General features: G+C 42.3%; 1 protein-coding gene across 1 annotated transcript in view; it reads right to left on the bottom strand.

Annotated features, from left to right (window-relative positions):
- Nucleotides 1-1,164: 1,164 nt before the first annotated feature.
- The window catches only part of KIAA1958 (KIAA1958 ortholog), a 68,772-nt gene continuing 54,271 nt past the window's right edge, over nt 1,165-15,665 (bottom strand). Inside the window, exon 3 of the mRNA XM_030470338.1 lies at nt 1,165-14,876. Coding sequence (XP_030326198.1) covers nt 13,831-14,876 — 1,046 coding nt within the window. The 3' untranslated portion in view covers nt 1,165-13,830. The remainder of the gene's footprint in view (nt 14,877-15,665) is intronic.

Genomic DNA, 15,665 nt, shown 5'->3' with positions numbered 1-15,665 from the left:
CTTTACTTTGCATTTGCAACAGACAGCAAAAGCACTGGTAGCCCTGGCCATCACCTGTCCATACCTCACTTCCCTGTCCCTTCATCCAAAGGCTGCCGTTTTTTTCTTTTCACTTGTCACTGTGACCATGGCAGGACCTTTCACATGGTGCCTTTTATGTGCTGTTGTGTTGAGCAACAACACACAGTCCCACCACTAGCACCAAGCATCAAGAAGGGGATTTATTTACTAGAATTTGCCAGGTGATGGAAATGCAGTCCCAGAATACCTGGTGAAAATCATGGTCTTCTGTGTACCTCACTCATGAGGTATACAGCTCACATAGCTTTTACTGTCCTGCACTCATGTCCTAACATCAACACAAATACATTGCTGTTCCCTAGATGGTAGTTCCCCGAGGGATTTGGCTTTTTCCTCTTTTTGTTGTGTTCCTTTGGCAGAGACACTCTGACCTTTTCCAACACAGTTATCATGTCATGAACACAGCTCAGTGGAACTGCGTTGGGCTCTCAATGGATTTTTTCCACTCCAGATGTTTCTCTTTCACAATATAGAGGCTTTATTAGCTTTAGTTTTCTGGTTCTTTAATTTTAAAACTTCTTTAATGGAGAAAAGTCAGACTTGACAAGCAACTGTCTTAAAAGATGCATATCCTTGGATGTACATTTAATTTTATTCTAGATGAACATTAAAACAGAACTATGTGAAAAGCAGACCTTAGTGCTGAAATTCTAAGTGCAAAATAAATAATTTCAAGCCAAATTGTTCCTTGGAATTGATGTAACCAGATGAGGTTCAGGAAAATTACTTTAATCCAGAAAGGGTCTCAAGATGTAGGCTTTCAGTTCTACTGAAGTGAGATTAAATGACCGCATGGTTCAAGTCAAGCTTGCTCTAGTACATTCCTGAGCAGGGAAGGGCTTATTTAAGCAATTGCTTAAATGTTTTCCTGAAACACAACCCCAGAAGTTAAAGAAGGTATGACAGCAACTATTTCTTGGTGAGCCTATTTGTACTCTGCTAATCGAAATGCATCACAAGTGCATGGGAACTTCTCAGATAATGCTGATACTGAAACGTGAGAGAGAGCTGTGCTTTTTTGTATACAATATGCTTCAAATTGCCAAGTAAATTGTTTTCACTTGATTAAAGAAAGCAGTCAACTTTGCAGAAAACAGTTTATTAAGTACATGAGACTTGGTTGCTACACCTAATTACAGACAAAACACTGTGAATAAAGCATGCATTTATCACAGACATCGATGACTATCTATCTAATCTCGATTATTGTAAAATGGCCTTTAATTCTGTAAGTTTAAGGCTGTATGAATCCAACCTTATAAAATGAAAATAAAAGGTCACACTACAATAGTAGCAAACATTGTACGGACAGTGAAATCAATCTCTAACGCAGCAGAACCAGACTTTTCGGAGGTTATCACATGGGAATAAAAATGGAGCCGAAGTGACATAAAGATCAGAATATCTGAAATCTGCAGATCAGTAAAAGTGAGTGTCATACTCCAATTAGCACATAACTGAATAATTCTTTTCAAAAGCCTAATTATCTGACGACTGAGAAAGGGATGAAACTCAGACACCTTTAAAAAAAACACAAAAACCCACCCAAAAAAGACCTCTGGTTGTATTGTCTTCTTATTGAGGGCACTTTTGTACTCAAACACTAAAAGAGCATTTTTTAATGAGGCATCTGACTGAAGTGTGGCAGACAGCACTACAACATGCCTTCCTTTATCCTCATTAAAGAGTGGTGTGTCTTGCAGTAGGGGAAAAAAACCTCAACAACCCAACATAAAAAACCCACAGGTCTCAACTGGTACAAGTGACAGACAATTATTGACTTCTTCACCTGTGAAGAACTTCACCCTGTATGAAGTTTGTTTCTTAAAAATACACCTCAGAAATAGCAACATGGCGTCCACATAGGTCAAAACCGATCCAGTTGATGAGTAAAAAGACTACCAGCTCTGGAAACCCAGTTGGGGATCTGGGGCTTAAAGAAGGTTGTGAAATCTTTCCTCATTTACAGCAGCAAAGCCTTTTTGCTTGTTTTTCTCAGGTCTCTGTGCAACTCCAGAAAGAAATTAATTCGAGAACAATGGGGTCGAATGAGGTCTGAACATGGACTATAGCTGACAATTTTGCTTACGTTTTCAGAAAAAGACCCAGTGATCTCTCCCTTCCCCTCAGATATTCCAAATTTGCAGAGCTTAATGCATTAAAAAGCATCAGACTATTACTTCTCCCTAATGCAGGGTCAAGAGATCTGTGTAAGGAGGTGTCCTGCATGCAGAAAACTGCATTTTGAGTGGAAGATCTGTGGCGCTGCTTATGCCAAGATCTCTGCCTTAAACAGCTGATTACAGCTGGGGCTTGCAAAGGGGACTGAAAAAACCTAAGTCCCCAAATTCCACTGGCGTTTGGATGGATTATTCTCTCCTGTCTCCTTTCAGCAGCACAGCCTAAGATACAGTATTTTTAAAACAAAACAAAAATAAAGCTTGTCCTGCAATATAATGCACCTCACACAAAACACAATGACAAGGGCAATTACAAGACTGACAACAAGTACACCAAAGGCATCACAGTGATTGAAAGGTGGTATCTAAATTGGCCAGTTTGCAGCTTGAAATCAGTGAACCATAGTTAAAAGCAAACAAATGCCACTAAAGCCACAGGCAGCAAGCTAAATCCTAATGCTAAGTCTGTACCTATAAAACCATAACTGCATTTCCAGAGTGCGAAGTGCTAAATAAAGGATGCTGACCCCGTTCCTGACTCAAATCTAAGCTGAAGATAATGCAAATATATCTAGATTCACAACGGAAGAGAAGAAGATGGGAAAAAAACAGCTGCTGTGCTGCAAGAATATGATGGTTTTTTCTTTTTTTTAAGTTGGACCAACACATAAAATCAGCTATGAAGACCAATTGGCATGACAATGAGTGGAATTGGTGGGACCATGGAGACGCAAATCTAGCTATAAATGGAAGAAATGCATGAAATAAGACCAGGTATCAATGCTTATTTACATATTTAACATCTTTAATGTTAGACAAGCAAAACAATGGACAAACACATTGCAACTGGTCTCAGCTGGTATCTGCTCTGGCAGAAGGAACCTGAAGAAGCTATAAATTTTTAATGGACAGTAAAAGGAGCTAGTATTTCTGAAGGGAACCCCATTCCCTCCAAGAGATGGGAACAGACAGCACTTTAGACCAGTACCTGTAAGGATGAATTTAATGCGCTCTTATTTTCCCAATCACAGAGTTTTTCTGGTGACTTAGTATTCTGATTTGAAAAGTCTTTTCAAGATATGTAACAGGCTTTCATCGCTCAGTAAAGATGTAAGAGCGATGGTTAGCCTTTTCTCTTTTCCACACAAAATATTAAAGACCAGCCTAGATTTATTGGACCATGCCTGGTGGCTGGGAAATGCACTACACAGATGAACATCTCGCATTTCCCTCCTGCCTGTTTCTGTTGTATGATTACAGTGTGTACAATTTCAGCCTGTCAAAATCTCATCAAAATCACAATGAGTGTGTATGGTGTGCGTGTTTGCTATACTGCCAGATTCTAAGCAGAGGGTGCAAGAGGAACTGAAAATGCAATGTCAGAATTTTGATAAACAAGGCTTGTCTGCCATGAAAGCAGTTGGAAAGAACGAGACCAAAAATCTTGGGCTTGAATTTCATCCAAGTCTCATTTGGCAGCAATGTGTGGCTTCAGTGGAGGCAGAACAGGGACTGGAATCCACCACTTGACCAGGCTGATGCTTGTTTACAAGAGCAAGCTCACAAGTGTTATGAGAGCTAACAGCTTCTGATGGTAATCAGAGGGTTGCTTTCATTACATGCCATTTTAGCATGCTCTGCAATGACTTGAGCAGCCCTGGCTAATCACTGGATCCGTTACCAACAAGAACATTTGGGTACTGCGCATTCCCTCATACCCCTCACATTCACAGTTGGCAGACTGCTGCTGCAGGAGGCATAGCTGGGGAAAATGGCTTCTTTTCAGCACTATTAAAGGGTTTTTTCCCCAAATGACAATTAATGAGAAGATACTTCTTTAAAGAAAGATGGAGAGTTCAAGTTGGTGGTTTTTTTTTTCCTTTTTCCTTTCTGTTTCTTTTTTATTTAAGCTTCAAGATGGTAAGTAATCATCTGTGCAGAACAAGATATTAGAAGTTTGGCACCTCCTGTCTACCACAACATATTGATTCCTTCTACAGAAGGCACTAAATACTGGCTTAAAACAGGAAATGAACAGCAGAATGCAGAGTATTACCATGACACACAAAAAACCCCGCTAACTGGCACAGTTTCTTAGTAGTGTTTTCATTTACCTACAATGGTGGTGATTATAGCAGCAATGGTTAGCATTTTTACAAGTACCACAGAACATACAAGTGTCAGAACATCTCGAAAACATGCAAAATTTCAACAGCAACATCACTGAATCACACAATGCATAGAATTATTATTATTAATATTATTACTATTATTTTATTTGGCAAGACAGTGAATCTTTTTATTATAAAACAAACCAAAAGCATTAACAAAACCTACTTTTTTACAAACTGCTCTTAAAAAAGTTGAGTTGCCATTAAAGTCAGTGACTGGAAGTTAGCCTTAGCAAGAGGTTTAACTTTGGAATGAATTGGTCACTTAAGAGAATTCACATTGTTAGATGGAAATTTGGTTCCGTTTAAGCAAAATATGTTTTTCAACCACTTTTTTTGAAGAAACACTGCTAATCAGTTTACAAAATAGGAGAAAACACAGTCACATTAAAAGATTAGAAAGAGTAAACACTGCATGCAAGGAAAGATAAAAGTCTTACTTTAGCTGTCTCTCCGTAGCGCTGCTTACTATGAGACCAAGGGTTGTCATAGCAAAAATGCTTTTCAAAGGCAGAGTTAAAGCCAGCAGATAATTAAAACAAATGGAAAAGATTTTCTAATTCCAGTGTAAAACAAAGTAGGATATTAAAGGATAAGGATTATGCTTGCCTTCTTTAGAAAAAAAGACAGAAACTTCCATTATGATTGCCAGGCTTTCCCACTGCCTTTTCACTACCTTCATAACATTTAGATATTCTGCCCCTTCTTTTACTTCCAGTCTTGAATATTTGGTCTTCCCTAACAGGTCTCAATATGACCCTGAGGTAGATGGGTCACACGGACAAAAACAAGCACTAACAATGCAACCATGTCCAAGCGATGTCCTTCCCTGCGCAATTCAGACCCATTTGTTCTGGAGGGGATAGTCATGTGCTTACAGCTTAGCCTGTTCACAGCCCGAGCTAGGTGGAGGCAGGCAGCACAGGCATGCATTTCCCTCAGTGCTCTGCAGAACTGGCACCAAATCCTCTCCAGTGGCAGCACCACTCAGCTAGCAGGCAAAGCCATAAACAGGAGCAAAATCAGGTTCTCACCACTTCTTCCCCTGACATCTTTCTGACTCCATTAAGAGGTTTCATGTCACATTTCGTCTGCACAGCATTGAATGCTCTGGGTATTTCTGCACCTGCATTTCACATCCATACACCCAGCCTTGTGCAGAAGAACCCAGTCTGGAAAAACACTTATAGACAAAGCTCTCACGGAAGGCAAAGCTTGCAAGATCTCAACTACAAGCACCATGCAGAAAACAAAGAAGTTCTCCACAGAGTGATTTACACTGCAGTCATCATTCATTGCACCTTCAGCCTCAGAGCTACTAGAAGATTTGTCTTCATAGAAGCATAGAATGGTTTGGGCTGGAGGGGATCTTAAGGATCATCTGTTTCCAAACCCCCTGCTATGGGTGTTTGTCTTCCTTCACAGAAGTTACCAAGATCAGTTTGAAGCCAGTTACTATTGCCTCGCTTCAGCTATATGCATTCTAATGCGAAGTATAGATACTGCTGAAGATACATAGGCTGAAATGTGTCTCCTGCTTTAGCTTGTTTTCAGGCTGGAAATGTGACATAGGCTAAGAGTATTAATGCGTGATAGTAAAAGAAAAGGAGGAATTCTGGCAGAGACAGTGTAGGGTAAACCAGACTTAAGGCTACACATGATTCAGGCTAGTTGAGACATGCTATAATGGTAAGGAGGGCAGTCTTGGCAAGATTACAGCCTTCAGAAAGTAGATCAAATTCGAATGTTAGAAAGTTGGTTTTGTTCACAAAAATAACAGCTGAAATGGCAAAGATAATATCTGTAAAATTAAAGAGTTTAGTTTTCTAGCATAATAATAATACAGTGTAATTGTCCAAAACTTCATTCTTTTCCCCTCACTTGGCTGTTTCGTTATTTTTTTGACACATATGGACTGTATAAAAGAGTAGTAACCAAAAAACTGCAAAGGCGGATTCCCAAAGCACTGTGAAAGAGCTAAACAGTTCTTCTCATTCCCATGAAACTCTATCCCCCTGAATTTCAATGATAGCATCTACTTCACCAGTTTCTATAAACACTGTGAATGAAACCTCTATTAATTACAAAAGGTCAAATTGAAATTTGAAAAGGTAGTGCTCTTTTCAGATACTAGTGGCTGCTGCATAATGAATGCTGACCACAAGAATAAAAGACCAGGCAAAAGCATCCTGATCCCTTTGAAACAATAACTCCAATTCCAATGGACAGACAACTCACTTAACAGTATTTGTATAATAAAACAAACAGAATTTTGTCTGTATTACCAACTAACATTAACTAATTCAGTGAGAAAACAGAGGAAATAAATTCCTTGCTTGAGACAGAGACTGTACAGACTATGTTAAAACCCATCAGTTCATGTAACAAGCAAATTTTGTGCCAAAGCGATTTTTTCCCCCAACAGATTAGGAATAAAGCTCTAGACATCACCACTGCTTTGAACTTGTTTCAGTGAATGGCTAGTGTTAAAACTGTTCAACAAGCTCACAGGTGTCTCTAAGCTGTGGACTTTTTATCTTTCCAGCATTACTGCTGTAAATGCCCCTCTGCTGCTCTCAGGAAGGGTCAAGGTGCTGGAGGAGAGCTTCAGCAGAGCTTCATAGAGCCTCAGACAGAGAGTGGGGAGGCGTGGGCTGGCACCTGGTTTGCACAAATGGAGCTGGAAGCAGTGCAACCATGCAACTTGCTGGGGGGCTCAGAGAAACCCAACTTGTCCTCAGAAGGGCCACTCCATCGCCAGCTGAAGTTACGCTGCTGATGAAGAGGTGGAGTTGTGATGTCCCCGGTGGCGCTTAGCTTTCCAAAACCCTTGAGGAGATACAGTGCAGACTCATGCGTCCATCGTATGGTGCCCACGGGGAAAGCACCACCATTTAGTTGTGCTCAGGGCCTTCCCCCTTCTTGGCTTTCAGATGCGTGGCTGATAGAGTTGTCCTTGACAAGGTGTCCCCAGAGTCTTGGTTTCTGGAGAGAGCTATAGTGACACCCAAGTTGGCTCTGCAGAGAGCCAACAGATGTGCCGGGAAACACCATCTGATGCGGTACTGTCCCCAACCATCAAGGCGCATCTCAGCACATGGAGACCATCACCAGAAAGTACAGTTCAATTTTCTTGGCTAGGCATATAGCCATACTTCATGCCTTCTCTCTACACTCCTCCTCAGCACTGAGAGTGCAGATTCAGCACACACATGAATGCACAGAAAGAAAATACATCTTCTCTCTTAAGAACAAGGACAGCAAAGCAGTCATCTCTTCACACTAATGTTTAGCAAAGTACACTCTTTAAGAAATGCAGACCCACTTCCCACCACATTTCATAGTGGACAGCTGAGTCTTCTACCCTAACTCAGAGGCATGAATTGGCTCATATCAGGCAAATCAAATGACATTTCTGTGTCCTGTAAGTTCTTCTCCTTCCCACACATTCACACTGCCTCTGGGAGTTCAGGGAGTCAGGGGGGTCACGATGCCCTGTTGGCCGCACCACCTGAGATGAACTGATTTCCATGATGGAGTAAGCCCAAAAGTTACGTACTGTTGAGGACCAGTCATCTCAGTCCTGTTTTAAGGATGTCAGTGGAAGACCAAACAGTGCACAGATATGGGCCTGATCCTCTACACAGGAGTGAATTTCATCTAATTTCACTATTTGGAAGCTTTCTCACAAAGAGTATAAGAGAACAGAGACTGAGAATGCTTTCAGAATGAAAGATGCGAGCCTCCAAAGTGCTCGCATGCAGTATCCCACAAACCCCACGTTCCCAACACGAGGCGGTCCGCCCTGAGCGCGTTATCCCCAAAGCACAAGGTCACTTGATAGGCAGGGAGGGAGCTCTCAGCCAAGAGCCATCCTGTGGTCCCCTCGCCCCATGGTGCAGACACTCGGAGAGGGGAATATTAGAGGGTCAGGGACAGTGAGACGACAGGAATGTTAGGGATGGGGAAGACCAGTCAGTTATCACAGTCAGTTGCAGCTTATTGTTGGAAGGAATGATCAACCCATGCACCACATGTGCTAGTCAGGTCAGTCAATGCACTTATGGGATGTACTTGCACAGGGTGACAAGAAAGGGGAAATATGAGAGAGAAAACCTAGTGCAACAGGAATCTCAGTTTCCTTTAAGGCTGTTTCAGTCCTTAGGGCAGCCCAGGCTCTAGAGTGACACAACACCTGCTCTTAGACTCATAGAATTGTTTAGGTTGGAAAAAACCTTTAAGATCATTGAGTCCAACCATTAACCTAGCGATGCCAATTCCTGATCCCCATCATCCACCCCACACTGCTTGCACAAACAGCAGAACAAGATCTGGTCACAAACATCTGTTGCTTGCATCTCATTCTCTACACAGCTTTCTAAGAGGGCAACTATGCTGTAGACTGAATACCAGTTAACAGCAGCTTCTAAAAAAAAACCCCACTAAACAGTTTGAAAAAGTTGATATTCTTCATGAAGGAGAATGTTCAACAGGGACACTGATTCCATTCTTAGATTGTCCTATATATCAATAGCCTGGATGCTGCTAAATAGAATTATTGCACTATGCAAATGACCAAGGTATGTGCTGTTATTTTAGATATCCCTTGTAATTTAGTCTACAATGTAGTTCACAACAGTATTTCATTCTCCTGCATTTAAAAATACACTTAGTTGTATAAATATATATTTGAAACAGGCAGTTTGCAACAGCCAGATATCAGAGACTTCAGTTCCTGCTGAATCTGCTGAACTACCTGCATGAATACACATGCATTGTGCAAACCCACAATATCATGCATGAATGACTAATACAATAGAGCTGAAGCTGTCCAAGTGCCCACAGCTCTGTCCAGCTAAATGTGCAATCACATGAACAGATCCAAGTGCATGTACTGTGCACATTGCATACAGATCCATCCAGTAACATTCATGTCTTATCCCCATATCTGACTCTTGGTTTGGTGTCATGAGAAGGCCACATGGGAAAGCCTGCACTGACATTGGTGCAGACTGCGTGCAGGCCTGTGCTTTGGCACTCTGCCTCTTTCTTAAGTTCAAGGCCAAATTTTGTTCCTGGTAGCACTGAACCAATCTCCCAAAAGCTGGTAAATGGTTCTGGAGGCAACCAATTCATCTGCAAATTATTCAGAAGGGTCTCAATCTGCTTTACCCTTTTGATGGGTTAAAAGGCTGTAGTAGCCGAACCAGGTTAATGACTCTGCTATACTGGCTCTCTTCTGCTGAGCAGAAATGCAGCAGAAAAAGTTGAAATGTGAGAAAAAGTGAGTTGAAACTCACTGAAGAGGTCTAACACCAGATCAAAAAAAAGTGAGTGGCAAGGAAAAAGAAAGGGAAAAAGAAAGGAGAAAAGTCAACCCCATTTTGGAGCCAGCTACCCTCATCTTGCAGAAATCAGAGTCTTACTATGGGACAAAAATTCAGCTTTCCCAACAGAGCACAGTGTAGTCAGGAGCACAGCCAGCCACCTGCAGTGCCACACTGTAAGCCACCCTACCCAGCCACCAGCTTATGGACTGTGATAGGTGGGAACAGTATGGTGTTTTGCCAGCTGCCCTTTTGACTTCCTAGGAAAAGGTTCTCCATGTCAAGAGCCATGGGAGAAGACCCCAGTCCTTTGCTGTAGGCAGAGAGGAAAGCTTATAAGAGTTGTCAGCACTAGCCCCTGGCCACACTGCCATGTCCCTGCTGTGCAGTGAAGCTGCAGACCACCACGGTGAGCTTGCAATTTGCTGGTGGAGCAGGTCTGACACCCTCAGTCGGAGTACTGGGAGACAATTACTGAGTCACCTGTGAGCTGAGCTGCAGAGACTGGGATATCTACCCTCCCGCCAGCATGAGGCAAAACCATGAGAGTGATCTGAATCAGAAGTCTCCTCCTTCGTGGGTTAACAACCCTCCCAGGGCCTTAATACAAATGGTAATTCATTGAGCTGTGGTCACTCAATTCGTTCCAGCTGCCCACAGATGAAGACCTTTGAAGCTAATGAATTTATTTTTGAAGTATGATACTACTTGGGTATCATATTCTGGCCATATGTGTTTAACTACTTCAACAAGTATTTGGAGCTGCCCCATCAGAATTTGCCAGGCAATCTGCCATCAGCACCAACTGGAAACTGGAGTTACTAGAGATGTCAGAAAGCAGAAAAAAACCACCCCTATAAAATGGAGGCTGTCACAGTACGCTCACCTACTCCACAGCTTATCCCCCAACCAGACAAGAAAAAGTTGCTTATGCACCCTGCTAAGCTAAGAGTATCACAGATACTGCCTCACCCACAGCATGGGCTGGACGTTAGCGCAAACCATCCTAATACTGTGGTAAACAAACAGACAGTATGTGGAGTCAAGAAATCATGGGAAATGCTTTTGACCTCCCAGCTCAAAGACCAGGAGTGCCTGTCTTCCTTCTGGGTCACTGAGCATTTCTGGCTCCTATCAATGGAGCCAAGGTCTGTGTTGAGGCTGAATTACAGCACTGATGTGAAGCAGCACTTCAGAGACCCGCTTGCAGCATGGCACATCCGCAGCCAGTGATATGCCCCCTTGGAGACAAGAAGAACTGAGGAATTACCACACTAAATAGCCCCCACACAATAGCCCACTCTGAAGCAACACACCTAAGGCATACCTGCAGAAGATGTGAACCACTGCCACACTCTGAACCTGGTAATAGTCTGAGAAGCAACCTGGTTATAAGGTCTAGTTTCCAGCCTTGTGAGGCTTCCAAAGAGACACATGACAGCCATGCCTTGGTGGGGCTTCTTTCCCCTACAAGCTCAAGGCAGCTTTTCCCAGCAAAGAGGGATGGTTGGGCAGGGGTGGAGAGGTGGAAACTAGACATCTGCTGCTTGACAAAGGCCAGCTGATATCCAGCCTCATGTTGCAGCACAGGAAAGGCAAGGTGGGAAAGTAGGTCAGGTTGTGCATTATCTGCCATTGGGAAGTACCGACAGGGGGGAAACAGCGACCAAACACTTTTCTAGAAGCTGGCTCCATGGTGAAATGGAGCTGCTTCACCTGGCATGTCTGGGGAGCTCCTTGGCATGAGACCCTCTGCACTCCAGCACATACTAAGAGCAGCTGTGTGAGTCTTCCATGGGAAACAGCAAAGAAATCCCACACAGATCAGCACCAGCCTTGCAAAACTATTTTTAACTGTATCACACTAAAACTGTATCACTGCCATGAAAAGGCAGTGCTTTGCAAACAGCAATGAGATGGCTGGCCTCACCTGGAAGCTGGGCAGCCATCTTGCTGGATGCATCTGAAGTCTTCTTGTGCTGCTTTCTCCTTCACCTGCAAGTCAGGTTTGCCATGGCACTGAAAATCATGGACACAGCTTGCACTCACTTCAGTAGCATCACGATTTGGTCTCAAGCCCAAAACAAAGTCACAAAAGCATAGCTCTGCACTATGAATGGCTGCCTGTGCCCCCTTGTCCACTGCCTAGCCCTGAGATTCAGTGGCCAGTAACTCAGAGGCTGTAGCTTTGGTGGTTACACTACTGTGTCATACAAGATCCTGGGACAGCCAGCACACAGGAAACACAGGCTTTGTACCAGCCTTGCTATGTGTGGAACACAAAGAGATCACAGCCAGGCTGTGTCACCTAAAGGAAGCTGCAGGGAAGACAGATATTTATTATAGTGGAAATCTCTGCTCTTAAGACCTCCCAGTGGCACATCTGCTACGTACCCCATCCCCAAAACAGACCTTCAGTAACGCTTAAGCGAGGTGCAGGCCACCTCCCTTGCACACAGGAACTTTTCATCCTAGTAACACAGAAAACAGGTTTTAAATGGTGCCAGGAGGGTTATTTTTCATTGTCTGCTACCTTTCTTTCACCCTTTCTTTGGAAATAGTGATGATTAAAGTCACTGCACAGTTGAAGATCTAAAGAATATGAAAGACAAGCAGGAATGTGAAGGAATAAAGACAAACAAGCATAAAGAAACAGAGCAGTTAAAAAAAATAAAAAAGCCCCTCAGTACAGTTAGATCTAACACCCATGGAAAGTCAGCTGAGGCTGACTCTTTCATTGTCTTCAGTGGGCATTAGATCACTCTTGCAGACTTGTCTAAAGCCTCATCAGGGCCCTAGGATATCCTAGTGGAATATAAACTAAGCTGAATTACTTGAGAAGTACCATATATAATCTTAAAGGTCAAGAATTACAACTGTTCACTGAAATACTGGATTTGTTAGCGTTTTCCCCATACTTGGAGAAGAACAAATACATTGCAGAGTCAAATGCTGGAAGAGTAGCACTCACTATTTCAAGGCTTCAGATTCACATGCACATTTTCCATGGTCTGCAATGGAAATAGATTATGCGTAGCTGACTTAAATTTGTTTTCCAGCATGTAAACTATCCAGATTTTTCATTTTCAGTGGTAAATATGAAATTATCATTACAGTTTCTATGCTATTTTTTTGTGAGCTTCAAATGCTGACTTAAGAAGTATTTGATGCATTTTTTTTCTGTACAGTTTGGGATCAGATTGTGGATTTTTCTGTGCTGTTGCATTCCCCAGAATACTGAAAGAGTGCTGTAAGTCATTAAATTTTACATTATGTATACACACAGTGACAAAATACTAACAACCCATGGTTAAACAGTTAAAATTATGTGTATGACAATGGTTTTGCCATTATACTTCTGCATATCATTGAAAACAATATTTTTTAGTCTAAAGACCAGCAACATTTTGATCACAGAAAATCATCAACAAAAATGAAAGTTAAAAATAGCCTTTAGCTGACTTCAGGCTTTTTTTCCCATCTAGCATTAATGAGCCTCAGGAAACAAAACAAAAACCGGACAAAAAATGTAAATGGTTTCATGAACTTACATTGATGTATCTTTTATTTCTTGGTCTTGCTGATCAAGAATAAGCCAGCAGGTAAGAAGCAGCAGCCAGTGATAAGGTTGTCTCCTCCACTCTGGGAGGTCATGTTAAAATAAGAAGTTGAGAAAATGCTTTAAAATAGAACTGCTGTGTAAGCCTCCCTGGGGTTTTACACTCACTGATGTGTGCATGTTAAAAATGGCATTTTCAGTCTATCATCTTGTGTTGCCTGAGAACCATTTTGTCCTTTTAAAATCTGCATTTATATTATAACCCATAAGTACCTTTCATTTTTGTATTAATACTATAAATACTATGTTAGTAATACTAAACTATTTCTATTGACTTATCTGTAAAAAGAAAAATATATTATATATTTATATATTTTTATAAAGCGAATTAACACTGGAAAGAGGGCTATGAGGGAATAGTGTACAATCACAGTTGATGTGTATTATTGGGCACAAATTCAATGCTTGAAACAAAAAGGAAAAGAAAGAAATGTTCAGGTGATGTCCCTCTTTCAAGCCGTGTCAGAGGAGGAATCATAGGATGCTGACACTATGAAGTTGCCAGTATTCGAGTGGCTTGCCACAGACTGGGCAGCCTGCTGGCTCAGGTTATTGCAGATCAGCACCAGCTGGTTGCTCTGTGCTTCTGAGAGGGTGCTACAGCTCTGGTAGACGCTGAAGTTGGTTTTCCGGCCAGGGATGTTGCCTTTCTCACACATCGTCTTTACCATCTTGGCAAGCTTGTTTTTCCCCAGGGCTTGGCAGTTGTACCAGTGAAGCGCGGCCAAGTTGACGACGGGTTTGATGGACAGGTAAAACGGCGCATCCTCGTAGCGCATGGCTGGAGGCCGCCTCTGGGCATACTCCTTGTAGTCTTGCACGGGGCAGGTCTGTGGGGAGTGCTGGGTGGCATACACCCGAGAGTCCGTCCCGCCCCTCTTGCTCTTGGCATTGACGTCTCCATTGTCTGGCCCCATCCACTCTAGGTATTCCAACCCAGTCTCCGTCACCCGCAGCCGGATGTCTCCCCATTTCAGGGTAGACCCATGGAAACCTGTGCAGTGTCCAAATGCCTTAGTGTTGTTTAGCCAGACAAGGTTCAGCAGCCCTTCTGGATTGTACCGGCTCAACAAGCCTCTTTTGCGCAGGATAAGCTCATCAGCAAAGGTGAGCTTCATGGATTTGTGTGGCTTGTTTCCTTTCCCCTTACACCTCAGCTCTATCTGCTTTTGCTTTAGAGCTTCCTGGGACCTCTTGAACTCCTTATCCCTTGTAATGCTGTATCCATACCTGTGCTCTTTTAGGTACCTCTCCAGCCCACACTGATAGTTGGCCAGACTGTTTGGCTCGTATTCAGAACCATCCTTTTGTCTGGCGTCCACAAAGAAGGAAGCAAGGTAGGCATCAAGCTCTTTGCAGGGAATGACGTAGATCTCCCGGGTCTCAGAGGGATACTTGGAGATGAGGAACTCTCGGAAATTGCGGAGAGCTGTCTGTGTGCTGCGAATGGTCTTCTCATTCTGCTCCCTGCTGAGCTCAGCTGCCCTCTCATCCTGGTCTGGAAGAGGGAAAAGGGGAAAGACAAAAGAAAGCAGAAGCAGTGAGTTTGTGCAATGTGCTTTTCTCCAGAACAGATTTCCTTAAAAAGGGGAAAAAAAAAAAATCAATTTCACAAAGAGCACTGGAAAATATCATTACATACCTGTCACATGACTGAAAAAGTCAGTTTCACAAATGATGTACTAGAGTATGGCATAAAACCAAAGTGAGTTCCTCATGGCACTGGGGCATGGTTTTGTGCATGGAGATTTCTGGAAAATAGTGGGATTAGAGGCAATCTGATCTTAGAACAAATGCAAGGTTTTTCTGTGGATCCCAATGCTGTGTGCAAGGCCCAATCCAAGTAATAAGCACAATCTGAATCACTTCATTTGTGAAACCAGAGGTTGTACTGGTTATGCTTTTTTTCTACAAAAAATAATTAAAGCATCATATTTTATGACAGTAAAAACTATCTTTAATCAGACACACTTTTAAAGATCTAAACAGACAGAAATGTACAGTAAAAAATAATGCAGCACATCCTAACAAAGGAGTTGGCAGATAAAACTACTACAGAGCAACATGTAAGTTACAAATGTACAAATATAGTTAGTATGTTCACATCAGGAGATACGGAAGAAAGACATGATTACACAGTCTCTCCACATAATTAAGCTGTACCTTGACAGTAGAAGTACAATTGTGACCATGTTTTTTCATTTTGAAGTAAAATCTGGAAACAACTTTATATGGCTCTATAAGGCTGTACTCAAAGGTCCTTACAATCAGTGACATACCAAAACAC

The sequence above is a fragment of the Strigops habroptila genome, chromosome Z (genome assembly GCF_004027225.2).
Source record: "Strigops habroptila isolate Jane chromosome Z, bStrHab1.2.pri, whole genome shotgun sequence".
Taxonomy (NCBI): domain Eukaryota; kingdom Metazoa; phylum Chordata; class Aves; order Psittaciformes; family Psittacidae; genus Strigops; species Strigops habroptila.
The sequence above is the reverse complement of the archived record's forward strand: the minus strand, read 5'-3'. Positions and strand labels throughout refer to the sequence as shown.